Consider the following 19589-nt stretch of genomic DNA (forward strand, 5'->3'; position numbering starts at 1 on the left):
CGGCTGAGTCAGCTCAGCTCACACTGGGCAGGGCACAGAGAGGGACCCAATGAAGTGGAAAATAATTGAGTTTTCTCTTTTTCACGGGGATGCTGCATCCAGCACCAGGTTTTTCTGGAGTACCTCCAGGTTTTTGTTTTGTTTTGAAAAGTGCTGGTTGATTTATTTTGGTTTTCAAGGCCCAAAACACAAAAGAGTCTTTATAAATCACAAACACGAGGCAAAGATCCTCCAAACACTTGCAGGGAATGGGGGCTTCACTTTCAGATAGAATTTTTACAGGTATGCATACACACAGAAGTGTAAATAATGGTTTTATAGTAAGTTTTGCCATGAAAATTCAAATACTAAGCTTTTCATATGTGCACAGTGAAGCCTGAATCCAGTGTAAGGAACACTCAACATCCCCCCCCACTGAACTCAACCACAGAGCACCTGGAGATCCCCTCAGGTCACAGTAGAAGGGAACTTTCCCAGAATCTGAAATTCTTGGACAAGAATGAAAAGAAACTTGAAGACAGTCCTCAACTCCATCAAAATGTGATTTACACTAGAATAATTCCAGAGCAAAGAAAGCGCTGCCTTATGCAAGATGATCTTGTATTTATTCTTTCATTATAACTAAAAAGGTTTTGAAGCAATTCAAAAGTTCAGGCCCAAGTTTCACTGTGAGACCCAGAGAGAGAAACTTTCTTAAAGTAGGGTTTATAATTTTATCTTATTCCTCTGGAAAAAGAAAATCCCATTTACACAAAGTTCTGGATTTACAGATTAAAAATATTGAAAAGAATAACTAAAATGGGTGGTACCAGAAATCAGAATGGTGCTGTTTCCACTTAGAATGAACAACTCTCCTCTTGATACACAGAAATAACCTGTGCTCTTGAACCAAGAACATGGAGGCACATTAACAATTAGGGTTTATGTCCCTTACTCTTTAATCTGCAAATTAAACACAATTAGGAAACAGAAGAGAAATACAAGGAATACAACAGAGTTGACCAAGCACACAAAATCTCAGCAATTCTACTTTGCATTTAATATTGCCACCACATTATTTTCCTTCCAGAGTTTTCCCTGGACAAGCTGCTGGAGGACTTGGAAAAGTTACACAAGGCCAAATAGGGGAAATATTTTTATTAATGCTTCAGGAAATGAAGTGGATGATCCCAAATCACTAAAAAAAACAAAACAAAAATAAACCCAAGCAATCTTTCAAAAAAAATTATTCCAGTTTATAAACAGCAGCTTCAGTGTTTGTGTCACCCAGAACAAAACAGTTCCATAAAACAACTTAAAAAGCAGACCTGTAAAAAAAGGGAAATAGAGGAAAGACCAAAGAAAGGCGCAGCATGAAGTAATTTCAGACAACCAGTTTTGTGAGAGCTTTAATGGCACAAAATGTTTATAAGCTACAACTTATACATGTAAACTGTATATAATGTTACAAAGTGCTAACTAATTTATGAAGAATGCATAATCACTTTGGCTCAGTTAATTCCAATATTTCAACGAATGTCAACTAAAAACTTGAATTTCTAACAATCTTCAGCTTTCACTTTTGAAAACAGTAAGTAAATATGCATTTGCTGCAGTTAGGTCAGCCTGCATCTTTAATGTGCGAGTTTATGCATTTTTTCTTGATCCTATTTACAAATCTAGGCCAGTTTTCACTGAACGTAAGAAAAATGAAGCCTATTTTTTTTTTCCAAAACTGTAAACAGGTATAAAGCTTTTTAAACAACATTTATCTTGACAAAACTTCAACTCTCAAGAATTGAAACCCCTCTGTGAATGGTACAACACTCTGTTTCTGTTCATTGTAAAAGTGGAAGTTGCAGATTTCCCCCCAAAGCTTAGAACAGGGTCTCAATAAATACTGCATTTATCCCAGCCAGTGTTACAGTGACCACGGGGCATTCCTCAGCTCTGGCTTTCAGAGGTTTTACTCCAAATGGCATTAGTGGTCTTGATACTCCAGCCACAAGCTTATTTATCAGATATTCTGAAGAATTACCTTTTAATTTAGAAAAGTGTCATTTACTGGGCTTTCCTCTTTAAAAAGTACTGCCTACTTAGTAAATATCTCTTTTTCCACTACTCCAGTTTCATACAAAACAAGGTGCTGTGTTAGAAGTGAAAGTGGTCCAGCCTTTCTCCCATCTCAGATTTTAGGGCTGTAAAATGAAGTATTTGATGCTCTCTAAAATGCCCTCACCAGGTTCCCCTGCCCGTCCCCACCTCTGGGTGAAACCCAATCTCCACACCCAAAACAGACCTGCACTTGTGGGCAGCTCGAGTGCCACTAAGTATTCACAACTACAGAAAAAAAAAGCAGATTACTCAAGAGGATTTGTTGTTCACCCTGAAAGCATTCTCTGACAGTATTCAGAAGTAGAGAATGAAAATAAATACAGTTAAGCAGTGGATTCATACTTAACTTTTTCACTTCCTGGGAGCTAACTAAAGTTTTTTTTTTTTTAATCAAATCTCAGCTGGGATTTATGCATCAATTGGTTCAAGCAATCACTGCTCTATCAAATAATCAACTTTATAAAGTCTGATGCAAGCAAACAATTATAGGTAGCCATTTTCTCCAAATGGCTGACTAGATTTTCTTATTTTCTACAAGTCCACCAACTAAAGTTTTTATTTAAATGAGATTTCTGCTAGTCTAAAAATGAGCAATGGTTCCCTAAATACTTAGTATTAAAGTCTATAACATATTTTCATATATATACATATATATAAATATAAATATATATATATATATATATATATGTAAAGGGTATTCTATCCTTCAGAGTTCATGCTACATGTTCTGAAATCCAATAAAATCTATTTAAGGACAAGACTGTCCCAATGCTTTGTAACAATTTGGTACTAAAGCTTCACATTTTGAAAAGAAGTGTCACTGAAGGAGGACAAGGCTTTATGTTCCCTAAGATAAAAGTTCAACAACATCAGTGAGAAATCTACCCTAACATGAGACATCACAAGTGACTTTCAGGTTCCAAGTATCCCCAAAAAGGAGATTGTACAGTAAACAATGAGAGAGAGGAATATTGAAAAATCATTTGCAGAAGACATTTCAGAGCTTTTACAACTTCTGAACTTTTATGCACCTGCAAGATTGTCCCCCTTAAGGATGAGTCAAACGCTTTTCCTGCTCAAACTGCCGGATCTTCAGAGCTGTAAATGGGTCCACAACAAACAGAATAATTTCCTTTTACACAGAGCCTACCTACACTACAGCTGCTGGGTTTTTCCTTAATTTAGAACTACTTTGAAAAGGAAAATTTCACATTGAAAATTTTCCCTTAAGAAAACAGGTAAAGGAAAAAAAAAAGCTTCTTCACATGCAAACAATGCAATTTTTCTAATATTTCCTAGGTATCAGACAGGTTTTCCTACAAGGAATAAGGAGCTGACTTCATAGAAAAGACAAAATTACAACAGTTACCTAGTATTAAAATATGCTGATAGATTTAGTCATCCTGCTTTAAAATTTAAGCAGTCTTTGCCTCCTGCAATTCAAAAGGTTTTTATTAGCCAATACAAGGGGCCGAGTAAATTCCCCCCAAAAGCTGATTTAAACTGGATCTTTATTGCCAGTGATTTCTTAGTTTATTCCATAACCAGCTTCTTTTTTACAAAAGAAAAACTCCTTCCCACTTCAATCAGTAATTTCCTTCCAAGACTGTTTTATCACCCCCATGCAGTCAACACTCAGACCATGCACAACTGCAACTGAAGTCAGGTTGCACTAAGGAGGCAACAGCATCACTGTTAAAATTAAACTTGCTGGTGGCATTTTGCATTGAGAGAAGCCCTTGCAACATAGAGACAGTTGTAAACTCCATCCAGCAACTCTGACGTGTCTTGCAGGCCAAGAGGCAGGGGAATGGGAGAGAGGGAAAGAATGTGGATAGCCAAACACCTCAACAGAGTTCCAACACAATACTGAATTCCAGAGTTAGCAAAAAACCTGGATATGGAAGGAAAGGGTGAAGTCAGGGTCATGCTTAAAATGGTCTCAAGTCAAATGTACTAAATGAGACAGTAACACCTTCACACGTGGGGAACAGGCTGCACTCCCCAGGCTCAGTAAGTGCTGGCTGAAGGTGTGGTCAGGCGTTTCCCAATGTAGATGCTGAAATAAAAAGCACAGGGATATTGAATTGCACAGGAATGCTCCCTGCTTTCCCACTGTCCCCCTCTCTCAAATCTGAGCTCTATCCACAGACTTCTCTTCTATAAAACTGCTTACAGTGAGGTTTTGTGTGAGTCTGGAAGGATCAATGCTCTCAGTACTCACCCAAAGTGGGTTTTCCTCCAGTCCCAGGCTCATCTGAAAACCCCAATCCAAAAGTTTTTGTGTTTTGAGTACCTGACACAGCAACACTCCCAGACAATTCAAGACAAAATCAAGTGCTGCCTACAGGGAGGGGGATGAGATTTAAAACTCTGAGCATTGAGGATCTATGCAAACACAGATCACAAGCAAGATCTAAATAATTGCAAAAGTGCACAATTTTGCTGTAGTACAAATATCTCACAGTACATCCTCACATATTCCATGCTAATTTACTTGACAGTTTACAAGAATTTAAAGATACACTTGAACTACACCCACAAAACCAAACACAAAACTAAATAAAACCATATTTTGAGCCCATGCCTTTGCCCCATCCCAGAAATTAAGGTGGATAAACAGAACATAAGGATTTAGACAAAGTGAGAGATTATATTGATTCCATAAGCAATGAAAACACTGCTGAGCAGAGACACAGATGATCCAATTTTTTATCTCTCTTTTTCTAAGTACACAAACCTTGACTTTCAATGCAGCATTAAACTAGAGATTACAGAGTTTGTGCCACACACACCACTTCAGCATCATTATTTGTACAGTGTAGTTTCATACTGGTAAGTAAAAGTTGTTTTTCATCTATTCTAATTTTCCCCCTTATAACCTGAAGTATTTAAACAGAAGGCACATAATCAAATTGCACATGGTACAATTGCAAAGGTTATTTGCAAACTCATCCATGCATATTCAATATAACTTGATTTATTCTGGAAATGAAGCACATTATAGGCTGCAAAGTTCTAACTGTTGCAAAGTTTTCCTGCTTTTGTAAAAGTACATCAAGTTTGAGTGAAATCATTACTCTAGAAAAGGTCCTTTTCAGCAGGACCTGACATTCAAGTGGAAAGGCAAAAGCTGAAGTGAGAATTAGGTTCATACTTACCCCAGTCCCAGAGCCAAAACATGAGATATGAACAGAGATGGAATGAAAACCTTAAGAAATTCTGCAGAGAAAATGCCACCTTTTTTCATTGCTCCACTTTTTCTCATACTTAGAGACACTGAACGTTTCGGATGTCTGAAATGAAACTCCCTGGAAGAAGAGGGGGAGGGAGGAAAAATTCAACAAGACTTTTTTGTTTCATTCTCTTGTTTTTTTCTTTTTTTTTTTTTTTTTTTTTTTTTTTTTTTTTTTTTTTACACAATTGCACAGATCTCTGTAGGAACTTTTTTTTTTTTTTAAAGTACAAAAACCGAAACCCGAGATCCCTTACACAGAGTAAGGAATCAAAGATAATAGAGGAGGGATTGTGGAGAGACCACTTACACAGACAGTATAGACACAAAGGGAGCAGGAGCTGCAGAGAGAGGTAGGTCCAAGAGAGGGAATTTCAGGATGTGATTTGTTAGCAAGAGGCCTCATTTTTTGTTCCAAACACAGATACAGAAGTCTGCCAGATTTAGACAGCATCCTCTATTTTAACAAAAATGCTTTGTATTCAAGGATCTCAAGGTTTCCCCTTCCGTGGATGAACATTACATATTTTACATAGAAAGAAAAAAAGGGACAGAGAATTTAGGAGACTTGCTCAACACTCTTCCATTCAATAAGCCAAGACTAAATCCCATGAATCCCAGCTCCAAGTACCCAGCTCTCCCACTAATTATAATTTTGTCAAGAAACCTTGCAATCAGCTTCCTTTGGCTTTGTATTACCTCCAGGTCATTCTGTTGCTATTTTGATTTTCATACTTCATTGTTTTGACCATTTTAGCCTCCCCACAGAGCAATCAATCTCTTCCTAAGATGAACTTACTTTGATTGTGAGACTGTGACGATCCTTTCCTTCATCTATTCATTAAAGCATATTAATATTCATTAAAAACGCAGAGTTGAACTCACTTGGGAGGAATGTTTTCAGGCCTACTTGACCAGTCTGACACCCAGTCTGCAGTTTTCTTCATCACCTCCAATTCTTTCTCTCCTACTGCTTCTTCTTCGGACTGGAACACACGGGGGACAAGCCTTGTAACACTCAATTAGCTCCTCCTCAGGGTGTTAAATTGAGAGTGACAACAGCAGTGACATGATAAGCACCAAGTGGTGGCACCTGATAAACGTGTGAGTGTTCTTGGACTGCTGATTGTTTCAAAGAGATTTGATTTGCCAGTTGAAATCAGGAAACCACAAATTCTATTACTATATCCAGGATTTCCACATTATTGCAAGCCGTTTGTTTTTTTTTTTTTTAACTAACAAAAACAAATTATTATATTAATCCTAAATGTAATAAACCAGAACTGTGCAAAAAATATTTACAAATTGGAAAAAAATTAGGTTGATAGTATTCCATTTAAAGTCCACAGAACATGACTAAGAGCATGGGAAGTCAAATAAGAAGGTTTCAAAACCAGTATTTTGACTTTTTAAGCGTGTTATTAGTCATTTAAAATTTACATAACTTGCAACTAGTAGCTTCTACTGAGCGAATCCCAGATGCAAGAGGGAAAAGCAAGTACTATAACTGTACATAAAGATTTAACTTGATATCAATAGATGCAAATATTACCATATAAGAAAAGAAATAACTTAGGAAGAGTACAGAATATTAAAACAATCTCCTGAGTGACTCTTATTAAAATAAGCCCCTTAGAACATTAAGTGAGAACCACAGCAAACCCAGAGGTAATCAAACAACACAGCCACAAGTGAGATGCAGAGCTCACTAACACCTTCATTCAAACCCTTTTGGCTCTCAGGGCAGAACTGCAACACTCCCAGGTTTTTGACAAAATTAAATGCAAGCTTTCATTCTTTCAAGAATGCTTTTTATTTATACTGCTGAAGACAGCAAATTTTATGAGATTATGAAAGTAAGAGCTCCTCTCAGTTTGTGTTACGGAGATTACTCACTGTCATGTGAGTGTCTGAACAGCAATCACTGAACATCCTGAAATCCTGTGCAGAAATGTGAACATTTCAAACCCAGCTTTGACACCCAGTGCCAGCAGGGTTACACAGTAACATGACTGCCAGGAAAGAAGCATTTCTCAGCTGTACAGATGGAGACTCATTTTTCCCTCACTCCAACACTATTAATCTCTAGGTCAAATTTCAATTAATACAGAATGTAAGTCTTTTGACACCACAAAAAGCATGTTCTACCCCTCAAGCTTAGATCAAATATCCACAACTTACAAATGTATATTTTAAAAGTTAAGGAAGAAAATACCTGAGAAGTACTGTCTTTACTTGTGTGCATTTCCACATCAAAAGTTATCTGTCCATCATCTTGAGGTGACGGGCTAAAGAAAAATTGATTTCATAATGTCATTTTGTCATCTAAAGAATCATCAGTGTAGGTAAATCTCAGCTGAATCATTTCCTCTTTTGGACATTATTCAGCTGAGTTACAGACTGCACCACCCTCCAGATCCCAAATACCAGCATTAGAAAGTCTTCCCAAACCCAACCCACCCCCTCCAATTTTTTGAAATTTATAATCCTACCTTTCTCGACAGAGTTCACAGTTGCTCCCTAAAGTAAAAAGAAAGCACTGCCCAAAAGTTCAGCTGCTACAGAAAATACGCAACTCCCTTTGCTCTTGTAGGGTCCACCAGTACTGTGCATTCCATGTGGGTTTGTATCATTACAAGTGGAAGCATCACACAGTTACCATGAGCCAGCAGCTATTCCAAATACTGGAGCACAACAGATTTTTCCCTGACAAAAAGCTTTGCCCATCCACAGGACAAAAAGGGCAATAAATTGCAGGCAGAGCAGCCAACACTCCTTTACCTGTCACAGTGGGAACTACCTCTTGAACTGCTCTGTCCTGACTCGTGCTGTGCATCCAGGAGGATTTTTTCCATGTCCCCATTGTGGATGGAGGAGGAGGAGGGGACGTGCTCCAGGCCCCCGTTCTTGCCGTTGCTGTTGTCGTTGCCGTTGCCGTTCATCTGCAGCTCCACCCAGGAACCTGTAGGATTCCACACGTCAGCGCGTGGCCACCCCAGCACTGAACACACCTTCAGTTTATCGAGGGCAGCCAGAGGGAAACAGCAGCATGCTGGCCTCAGATAACACACGCTGACCTGAGCAAGCTCATAAACACAGCACAGAGACAACGGCGCAGGGCTCGTCTCCTTCCAGCAACACAAACGCCCCCAAAAGCTGCCTTATTCCTCCCGAACTCTGCTGCTGCTCAATGTCTCCTTTCTCCCCAGCTATTAATGCTTTAATCAGCCACATCTCTCTGCAGTTTGGAGCTTCAATTAACTATGGATCACTCCATCACACCTCACCCTGTTCTACATTCCTTTCTCAAACAGAATTTTCATCCCTATGCCCCCACTACAAAATCAACACCTGAGATCCCTTACACAGAGTAAGGAATCAAAGATAATAAGAGGAGGGATTGTGGAGAGACCACTTACACAGATAGTATAGACACAAAGGGAGCAGGAGCTGCAGAGAGAGGTAGGTCCCAGAGAGGGAATGTCAGGATGTGATTACTACAAAACTCCCCTCTGTACAGCTTTATATTCTCCTTTTCTTTACTTCCAAAGGCCTTGGATCAATACCTGATATTTCTATACATCAGGTAGGCTGCCATTCTCAGGTCCCATTCAGCTTGCTTTGCCTTGGCACAGGCATCTCCCATAAAGCTCTGATTCACTGGTTTTCTCCACTTTTTGGTAGTTTTACCTATGGGACATCTGTATGTGCACTGAGATTCAACAAAGAGCAAGAGTGTACCATGGATGACAAGAGCAGCTGCTAAGAAGTTCAAACACTGTTTAGATAAACAGAGGATTTTTATTTTAAAATGTATTTCCCTTATACTTTATGTGCAGATTAACTAAATATGGGAGTGTATGTTCTGATACATTTTTTAGTGATATGTTTTAACTGGAAACAAACAGGTTTTAGAGATACATATCACCACAACTCCTCTGTAGTTTACTTTAGTCCACCTGAAGGTAGGTGCTTTCAGGGTTCTTTTTCTATTTGGTTAACTATTTTTTACAGTTTGGACATCTTCCCCCAGATGTAAAAAATATCCAAGTAAGAAAAGCAAGCCTGAAGCTACAAATACAACATTTTGAGCATTATTTGTACAAGTCCTACATTTTAACACTGATTTTTGATTTCTGAAATGCGCCTGGGAGTGCCTGCACTAATTTTTTGTAGCATGGTTTTGTCTCTGGGAGCTCCATCAGTGACACAGGAAGGGATGTTTAATAATGAGCCTGTTTTCAACTTGCTTTGGTGAGGAATTCTCCTTTAGTACCAATTATTCACGATGCCATTACAGTGCTGTCTGTGGAAGCAGCATGCTCTGGTGGTTCCCAGCCTAGTTTCCCCAGGCTGGATTCACAAACAGGGAATTTTGGGAGCACACAGGCAGCAGCTCAGCACTGCACATTAGGCTTTTCAGATAATCAGATGTTAACTGGGAAGAGGCAGCTTTGCTCAGTCAGCAGCAGACAGAGGCTGTGTTATTCCAGATTGGTGATGATTGCTGCTGTCTGAATTCCTAAATAAAATGGCCAAACTTTTAAGAGCTTCATCGGGAAGGTTGTTCTGCCTTGCAGCAGCAAGAGGCTACACCTGCAAAAAAGCAGGTGGCAAACACAGTTAGCAAGTGGTCAAAAGTTAAGTTAGGGAAAAAAGCTTTATATTCCCCAACAACCACTTTTGGCTATTGGAAAAATCAGGATCTGCAAAGCAATCTATGATCAAAAAAAAAACAGCAGAGGGCAAAAGCGTGAGGGGATGTGTTCCTCTGACACTAGAACACCCAGAGGATGGTGATCAGATCTCCTTACTCTGACACACAGCTCCACAAATAAAGTTTTTACTGATTTACCTCGGGCTGACAAATTCCGTATTTATCTAAAACACACTGTGGCCACAGTAGGAAGAAATCCCAAATTCTACTGTGAGTGAAGAGTTCATGGGAGCTGAGCAGTTGACATGAGGAGCAGCACGTTCCCAGCTGACCTCACCTGGAATGACTCAAAATACATTCAAGGAAGAATAATCTGCCATCAAGCCCCAGCACGCCACCCCCTCCCACGGGCACTCACAACTGCTTTGGGACAGGGAGCAGGGAACACCACCGGCTTCAAAGGCTCATGAGAGGGACATAAATCTCTGTTTCTTAAAAGAAATGGACAGGAATGCCCCAATAACAGAGAATGGGGTTTGCCCCAAGCTTTTTTGTACATTAATCACCTGCTTGAGAATTTTTAATTTCACCGTATTTCTACTTGATGCTAAAATAGGAAATGTGGCAGAATGGAGTGGTAGAATTAAGAGCAATAGAATTAAGAAATGTGGCAGCATCTCCTCCCTTCACAAATCATGTAACACACACTCTTTGGAGGAAAAAAAAAACAAACTGTTCACATTGATGGTATTTTTCTCCAAAATTGAATGTTGGCTTTGCTCTATGGCTAATTATTCCACTATTAATTTATATACATTGACTTTAATTCTACATTTTTCCATAATTTGGTGGACTGTTTAAATAGCAGGAGTTAAACATGTTGGGGAAGACTGGTCTCATTTTATTTATTCCCCCTGATTTCAGCTTGGTGCATGAAGTGGAAATATCAAAGGTAATATATAAATTAAATACCTGTATACATTTTATAGACATAAAAATTCTCCAAGCTACTACCAACTCAGTAGCTTACAAGTAGTTTGAGACATGATCAACCTGAATAAAGGAATAAATATCATGTCTACAATGAAGTACAACTTTAACCAAAAAGGGAAAAAAAAAAAAGGAAAGAAAAAGAAAGGCAACCAGACTCCCACAATGCTAATTATTAAGCGGATTTTCCATGACAGCGCTAGACGGGCTCTTGCCTAAGGTGGGATTTCTTTTAGTCAATATGTAACAGAGCTTTATAATAATTAAAATAGAGGAAGCATCTAGAATTCCCAAAGCAAGCAACTTGTGTTTTTTATCTCTATGAACCCAACAAAGCACAGGTTACCAGTTTTATTCTCAGCTCTTCTGCCCTCCAAGTGCTAAGGGATCTTTGAATAAAAGGCCCTAAACACACACAAATGAAACACAGAACACCATGAATAGGTGTCTCAGCTTATTGGCCTGAAAGGTTCACTGAAAAGCTGAGAGAATGGCAGAAATGCACCTCTCCCAGCAAAGCATTGTGCAAGGGCTGAACATCTGAAAGCAGCACTGCTAACTGGGTGCATTTGTTTTGTTGCTAGAGCACAGAGTGTCAAACATTTCCTCTCCTACCTTGTGCTCAGCTCCTCCAGCAATCACTGAGCTGGGTGAGCCTCTACCTGCTGCCCCAGCAGCAAGATCTCCACGGGCAGATCCATCCCTGGCTTACAGAGCTCTCAGCTCTTGTTGCTCCTATAATCCAGCAGACTAATGAGTCCCACAGAATTGCCACATCACCAGAAATTAAAAATGTAAAATATACAGGCATCAAATATGGTCATTTCTGAAGTAAGCATTGACTCAGGCACCTGGCACGTCGCAACTTGGACAGCCTAATAGTTATTTAAGTATAACAGGCCTGAATAATTTGCCAAGATTATTGACTCAGGTGACATTGTTTAAGGTGCCACGGTTATCACACGATGCAGTGTTACCACAACACAATAGCAGCATTATGAAATGGGCACAGTTTATTCTTTCTTTCATACGATTTCTATTGAGTTATGGAAAAGAAACCAACGAGTTTATTTTGCGGTCAGCTAAACTGCATCGTAAACCGCGGAGGTTACAGTTAATCATTAATGCAATTTATTCACCTTTTTTATCCTTAAAATTTAGACATGAAAAGACACAGCGAAGGAGCTGTTAAGGAAGGGAAAGCACTTGCCAAGTACCAGAGCCTACATGATGTGCCTTACTAGTGTTACCCCAGGAACAAAATGCAGCTGATGCAGCTGACAGAGATGCCGGATATAGAGGGAAATTAGCTCACGTCAGTGCTATTGACTCAGCCGCTGAATAAACTCATTCCCACAGCCACGCTCCTCCCCCTACCCCGTTGTATCCCCATCGTCGCCGCTCGGGTAAACTCCGCGTAACCACGCAACGAGCCCGGGCCGCTCCTCGGGGGATCGCCCTCAGCCCCCGGCGAGAGGAGACGGGGCGGGTCCCGCCGGGGGCAGCGCTCCCACCGCGCCCGGAGTATCCACGGCGGATCCCCTCGGCTCTCCCGGCCGCGCTCCCGCTGCCCGGGGCCGAGGGGCTGCCGGGTTGCTCGGCGCTGCTCGGCGCTGCTCGGCGCTGCACGCCGGCCCGGTGCCGGCCCGGTGCCGGCCCGGTGCCGGCCCGGTGCCGGCCCGGTGCCGGCCCGGTGCCGGCCCGGTGCCGGCCCGGTGCCGGCCCGGTGCCGGCCCGGTGCCGGCCCGGTGCCGGCCCGGTGCCGGCCCGCCCCTCACGACCCCCGCCGCTGCTCCTCTGCCCCCCGCGGCCGCCGCCGGGCCATTTATACCCGCTCGGCCCCGGCCATTGGCCCCCGGCGGCTCGCGCGGCGCGCCGTACGCCAATGGCGGCCCGAGCGGGTCGCGGCCCTCACGTCCCCTCCAGGGCCCCCCGCGGCCCCGCACTCACTGTTGAGGCCGGGCTCGCCGTGCGTCCCGTCCGCCGGCGGGTTGTTGTTGTTGTTGTGCTGCGGCTGCTCCTGAGGGCTGGACATGGCGGCGGCGCGGCTAAAGGAGGACTGAGGAGCCGCTGGGGCAAAAAAAAAACAAACAAACAAACAAAAAACAACAAACCCGGACTCCGTTCCGGGCCCGGCCGCCCCGCCCCGCCCCGCCGGGCTGCGCAGGCGCGGCGCGCGCCGCTCCCGCCCTCCGCCTCCATGGCGCGGGCCGGGGGCGCGCACGTCCCGCGCGTGCGCAGCGCGGGCGCTGAGGGGGCGGCGGCGGTGAGGGGAAAGCTCTGCCGGGCCCCAGCCCGAAACCAACGCGGATCGTGCCCTTATTAATTGTGAAAAGTGCGTGATTTGTGATTGGCTTTTGGCAAATGATACAATGAATGTTATATGCGTGATGTTAGAAAGTTAGGCTGTGCTGATTCTCTTAAGTAGTGTGTTAAATACAGTTTTAGGTTACAACATAGAAACTCTGCGATGGGGGATTTGTTACAAGCTCAAGGAGGGAGATGAGATAATCAAGAAAGTCTTCGCACAGAGATGGCAGCGAAGGGGCACATAAAAAGTTACGGCCTCCTCATCAGAAAAGACAAACATTCTTCCACCTTCTCTCCGTCTTTTTGGAACCAGCAAGATTAAGGAGAAGAAGTTGACAAAACCCAGAAAAGTTCTTAATTTGCAAGGAATTTATATATTCATGAGATATATGAATATGCAACAGGCTGTTGCTTTTAAGGTTATTCCTTTGTTCACAAGGGATGCTTTTCGTGACTCAGTGTCTGAGAGCATCCGTGAAGCGAACAGGGTTTATTAATGCCTTTATTCATGTTCAGCTCTTTATTAAAAAGATCAGCTCGGCCCCGCTGTTGTGGCTTTTTGCAGGTAGCCGAAGGGGAGAAGGTGGCCGGGTCTGTCCCTGGAGTCTCCGTGGCACACTGGAGGTGCAGAGGTGTGCAGTTCCCTCTCCTTCCCTCCTGGAAACACCAGGAAAAGCTGCCTCGCTGTTCCTGCTTCCCACAGCCCTGTCCAGTCTGTCTACAGGTGGAGGGGCTGCAGAAACATTTGAGATTGAAATCAGAACAAGGAGCTACTTGTGATTTTGAATAAAAAACCCGGCCCAGGTAAGCCAATCCTACTCTGCAACCCTCAAATCACAGGCTAACATGAGCATTTGTCACCCTCATTCAGGAAGCATTTGCCACAACACTTGTGGCATTAATATTTATCAGTCAAGTGGGACTATTAAAATTTTTGAGTCAGAAATAAATTGATCAAGATTATAGAGTGAGTCAATGCAGAGCCAGAAATAGCATTCACAAGGCCTGACTTTCAGCCCTGTGCTCGAACCACTACACAGGTTCCTTGAGGCACTTGAATGATGAAATTAATGTTTGTAATTTGAATACTTGGATGGAAAATGCCGTGACAATGGCAGCGTTGGATGGACACAAAACCACATATTAATAGAAGAGAAACAATGGCCACAGATTCCTGGGAAAAGCTTTTTGTACTGGAGTGCAATACAGAGGTTTTTCTTCCAGGAGAAAAAAAATTTTAAAAAGCCTTTAAGTCAATTGAAATCAAACAATTAAGAAGACCTGTGCCAAGATAATCCCACTGTTTTATCTCATGGTTCCAAGGTGTTCTAAATGTTTGAAACAAGTAAAGAAGGAAAGCTCTGTCTGCCCCTGGATCCCTGGAGGTGTCCAAGGCCACACTGGACAGGGCTTGGAGCAACCTGGGACAGTGAAAGGTGTTCCTGCCCATGGCAGGGGGTGGCACTGGGTGGGATTTAAGGTCCTTTCCAACTCAAAACATGGCACGATTCCCAAGTCTAAAATATGCCATGATTACTTTTATTTTGTTTAGTGTTTCTGTTCCCCAAAGCAGAAGAAGCGCCCTTTCCTGAGCTGGACACATCCTCCCAGGCTCTTCGCCCTGCACACCTCGGCTGAACTCTTGGCACGGCAATAATCCACCCTGAAAACGCTTTTATAGTGTTTCATATTTAGCGACAACTGATCGCTGTTGATTCCGGAGGTTCCTTTGAGGGACAGTGACCACACCTCGCTGTGACCCGAAGCCTCAACCTCTTTACAGCAACGTTTGCCTCCTAGTGGAGAGCCCCGGCTCACAAAGGCGTTATTTCAACCAGCCAGGACTGTTTTCCTGTTCGCAAAGGTTGAGACTGTTAAAATTGGAGGGTAAAATTCACTGTGTAGAGAAATTGAATTCAGTTTTTATTCTCTCAGCTGTAAAACAAACACTGGTTTTATTCCACCGCTTATCTTTACAAGCCCAAACCAAGTTAAGTAAGATGTTTGCTGCAGGCAAACTGCTCCAGACACCAACAATCATTACACAGCAGCCTCACTCCCAAGAAACCTCGATCCAAGACACTTGTCCTTCCCTTTACAACAGCCAATTCCACGGGAAGGGCAAAAGGAGGCACGTTTTATTTAATAAAAGGAGTGTTTGATAGGAGCCAGGATGTTTTACACCTCTACAGCCCCGAGAGGAAGAGCAGAAGAGCAGCACACAGGAAATCGCTTCCCAGCTCTGCTGTGCCTTAAGAGGATGACAATAAAAAATTCTATTAAAATATTGGTATTCCATCATCCATAGGAGGGGAAATCCCACAGGTTTCTGCTTGTCAGCACTACCTGAGCTTTTTCAAATCGGGCCGATACTAAAAGGATCTGTAGTTAAGCAATAAACGATCCTGTCCTCCCTGAACAGAGCAGGTGCTGCTGCATATCCAGCGTGTTTCCCAGCAGGGAAGTGACAAAGCACTTGAGGCACAGGCCTCTCCTGCCCTGGGCATTGTGTCAGCTGGATAAACACCTCACTCTGAGCAGTAAATAAATAAACACCTCACTCTGAGCAGTAAATAAATAAATATAAATACCTCACTCTGAGCAGTAAATAAATGAACACCACACTCTGAGCAGTAACTGGTGGCACGAGTGGTTGTCACACCGTGGATACAAACCACCTAAGAGGTGGTTGGTGGCATTTCAGTCCCATCAGGACAAGACTGCAGGTAGGAGATTCCCTTCCCCGTGTTTAGTGTGGCATTCAGGGACTGGGAACTGCAGATTTGCACTGGTTTTACTGGGCACTGCAGCTGAAGGCAGTGACTGGCACCATCCCACCTGGGACAGGAACAGGGACACAGTTCCCCAGGCACAGGGAAGAGACCACTCATTCAAAAACTGCAAATGCAGAAAAGGGGAGGGGCAGGAAAGAGCATAAAAAGCATCCTGACAAAGTGTATTCTCTGTGTACTTTTATTAATAAAATATATGATTTACAGCATGTATCAGTGGACAGTGTGCTTAGAGAATTCTCTAATGGACAGTGTGACAGCACAAGCAGGAGGTGGGTTTGGTGAGGACAAGTTAGCAGATGTCATCCTCAGGTGACATCTCGAGGATCACCATCACCAGCAAAGCCAAACCCTTTGCCAAGGCGAGCTCTAAGCCATCCCAGCAGACCCAGCTGTGGTCCAGCAGGAAGCTGTGCTGGAGTATTGCTCCAGGTGACTGCAGCCAGCCACTCTGTGCCACCTCCACATGCTCAGCTCTGCGTGGGGCTGTGCTTCAGTGCAGCTCTGGGGCTCTGCGTGGCATCCTCAGTACTCTGGCCCTCATCTTCCCAATCCAGCATCAATAAACCTACACCTTCACCAAACATGATTTTACCAGCTCCACAGCAAAAGCATCTCATCACCTCAGTGCCCTCATGGCAAGATAAAGCCTCGGCCCTGGAAACAGCTGCAATGTGATTAACGTTACTCAACGAGTTGTTTCTCGAACTGTTGGAAAGTCTGGTTGCTGGAGTAAAATTAGTCACATGCTACTAAGTAGGAGCAGGGCCCACTCGTTTATTCACCCACTGGAAAGCAGCTGCTGTCCCTGGGGCAGTTAATTTGTTTTACAAGGCTAACAGGTGAAAAAAAAAAGGTAAAATCCTTACAAAGGCTCATGGTCACACATGCATGGTACAAGACAAATATTGTATTTAAGAGAACTGGATTAATAAATATTAGAATTTCTACATTTTCACACCACTGCAGAAGGACTTAAACTGAAGAGTGATTGCAACAGTAGTCTTATTAATAACCTCTAACTCAGCCAAAATTTTACAGCAGAAACAGTATCTCAGTTAATCAAATCATAATGTCATTTTAATAACTACCTCTAAGCCACAGAAATAATTAAATACAGGTAACTCAAAAGCAAAAATTCTCCCAGTCAAGGTAATTTTATCATTAATTCAAACTTCACTGAACATTTCCATGAAGGAGGAGCAAAACCTAAATGCACATTTAGCAAAAATACTGGAAATAAAAACTCATGAGCCTTATAAAGCATCAATATCTAGTTCATCTTTGGATAAGCCTTATGTGCTGAGGAGCTGAAATCTCTCACATCACTATGAACACTTATTTCATGCAGCTTCTGTACTCCACGTATTTGGTTCCTTGCACCACTGAACATTTCTATTAAGTGCAGGAACTTTGCAAAGCCAAAAGCCAGAAGAAAACATTTGCATGGTTAAAACTACATTTCCAGTTAGCAATAAATACAGAAAATAGAGCAGCAGAATGCAGTGCAGGCATTAGCTATGGAACCATGGTGCTGGCTGGTACTACGGAACACCACACAGGAGCTCAGACAACTTCTCACAAAGCCACAGGGGACCTGGTGCTCTAAACAAGGCATTAAAGGTATTTTATCCTAAAACAAGGCATTGAAGAGACCAGGATGAAACTAAACATTAAGACATCAGTCTGAAAAAATGGAATTTAAAACCTGAAGATTCTATTCAAGGACACAGGAAGTGACTGCTCAGATCAAAACCTGACAGCAGCTGTGGTGCCAAGATGGAAGAAGTCATACACTGGCTGGTGCCCAGGTTACTCAGGAGGAATACAGGTACCTGTGAAATCCCTCCCTCTCTTCATTCCCATGAAAAATAATTAATACTGGTTAAAATAATTACAAAAAACATAATTTTATTTTCATGCATCTAAGGTAAAACACAGAGTATTTGTATAAAGAGGTAGATTAAAAAAAAAAAAAAAAGAAAACGGATTCTCCATTCTTTGTCACTTTTATTCAGTAGTTTGTTTTTTTTCCTTATTTTCTCTTTTTTGGTGCCAGACATGGCAAGGAGTGATTACAGTCAACTGTTTATTAAAACATTTGTTGCAACACAGACCCCCTTTACCACTGACCCCAAACGGACCCATTTTATGTGCTTTATTTTATTCTTTTTTTCCATACACCACCACCGAGGCGAGGTGGAGGGGGGATGAAGGGAGAAGGGGGAGTCCAGGAGGCCAGAAGGAGGAATGCTACAAGCCACAGCAAGAATGAGCTGTATTTAATAAAAAAAGGGGGCCACGAATGATACAGTAATGAGGTTACACAATTAAATCCCATAGCATGATTGAAGGCTTTCCCTGTGTCTGACGTCATCACAATGGAAGGCATAAAAAGTGGAGTAAATCGATGTTGAGACAGTCCAGTCTAGTCCATTAGGCAAGATGGTGCAAGTAGTCATTTAAATTAAAAAGTGCCCTATCCTCACCTAAATGGCTAGCAGATACGGAGACAACAGAGCCACAGAGCCTTCTCCATGGAGCTATAAAAGTGTGTTGTCATATGGCACATTTTTAAACACTGGAAAGGGGTGCCATAATGGACCTCTCACTTGCTTTTGTTACAGGTACAAATGCTAGATTCAACTATTTCAACTATGCAGGAAGTGACTCTTCAGTTAGGAATGCCAACCCTAATTCATCTTGTCTTGAAATATATACAAGTTGTTTGTGGTAGCTACAGCAATGATGTTCTCCTTGGGGTGCCAGGCTGTATGCAGGATCTTCTTGTTGAAGTCTAAGCTGTCGACACTGATCTCGTCCTTCTTCCTCTTGCCGCTGGCGCAGACCTTGCGCGGCTTCAGCACCGTGCGGGGCTTGTTGTTCTCCCGGGACGCCTCCAAGGTGATGTCTCGCTTGGTGTTTCTGTCAAACATCCTGAAGAAGTTGTTGTAAGACCCTGTCATGACAATGCTGCACAAAGGGGGAAGGAAGAAAGATGTCGTTTAGGAATTCCTTCTCCTTTTAGCAAGCCGAAGGGTCTCAACTGAGATCACGCCAAGTGGAAAGGAGGTGGCCTCGCCCACACCTGCTACAGCTAAAGGGAAGCAGGTACTGAAATGTTTTATAAATTTAAAACCTCCCAAAAATACCCTTTTTCCTTCCCAGGGCCCTTTGAGGTATTTTGTTACCAAAGCACCTTCAATGTCATTATTTAATTTGCTTTTTACACACACAGAGAGGAGAGATCCAACAAACCCCAAACACATTGCATTTTTAGTGATACACAAGTTGTGCAAATTTAGGTACTAAGCAGCACAATCTAGTTTGTGAAAATCCCTTAGAGTTCCTGATTCTGTAAGAAAAATACACTTACAAGTTTCCTTGTCCTTCCTTTGCCTCAAAAAGTATTTGAGCAGATAGATGCCAGATCCAGCATCAATAAAAGAAAAAAAGAAAAAGCAAAACGTCTGACAGTACTGACAGGGAACCAATGAGCTGCTTTAAATAG

General features: G+C 42.4%; 2 protein-coding genes across 3 annotated transcripts in view; both read right to left on the reverse strand.

Moving 5' to 3' along the window:
- Window positions 1-1375: 1375 nt before the first annotated feature.
- On the reverse strand, window positions 1376-13153 carry BNIP3L (BCL2 interacting protein 3 like). The gene is made up of 6 exons (XM_021546275.2): window positions 12927-13153; window positions 8111-8291; window positions 7545-7617; window positions 6215-6315; window positions 5256-5405; window positions 1376-4153 (listed from the first exon to the last, which is right to left on the reverse strand). Exons 1-6 carry the CDS (start codon window positions 13009-13011, stop codon window positions 4105-4107), a joined length of 639 nt encoding a protein of 212 aa, XP_021401950.2. The 5' UTR covers window positions 13012-13153; the 3' UTR covers window positions 1376-4104.
- A 4915-nt stretch (window positions 13154-18068) lies between these two features.
- The window catches only part of PPP2R2A (protein phosphatase 2 regulatory subunit Balpha), a 33833-nt gene continuing 32312 nt past the window's right edge, over window positions 18069-19589 (reverse strand). For both annotated transcript variants that reach the window (XM_077789237.1, XM_021546274.3), the window contains exon 10: window positions 18069-19051. In XM_077789237.1, the coding sequence (XP_077645363.1) occupies window positions 18772-19051 (280 nt within the window). In that variant the 3' untranslated portion in view covers window positions 18069-18771. The remainder of the gene's footprint in view (window positions 19052-19589) is intronic.

The sequence above is a fragment of the Lonchura striata genome, chromosome 32 (genome assembly GCF_046129695.1).
Source record: "Lonchura striata isolate bLonStr1 chromosome 32, bLonStr1.mat, whole genome shotgun sequence".
In the NCBI taxonomy this organism is placed as follows: domain Eukaryota; kingdom Metazoa; phylum Chordata; class Aves; order Passeriformes; family Estrildidae; genus Lonchura; species Lonchura striata.

Coding starts and splice junctions, on each gene's coding strand:
- BNIP3L (XM_021546275.2), bottom strand. CDS start 13,011: ATGTCCAGCCCTCAGGAGCAGCCGCAGCACAACAACAACAACAACCCG. Junction 5,406..6,214: donor CCTGAAAACATTCCTCCCAA/GTGAGTTCAACT, acceptor CTCTTCTTCCAG/GGAGTTTCATTTCAGACATC. Junction 4,154..5,255: donor GTTTTGGCTCTGGGACTGGG/GTAAGTATGAAC, acceptor TTTTTATTTCAG/CATCTACATTGGGAAACGCC.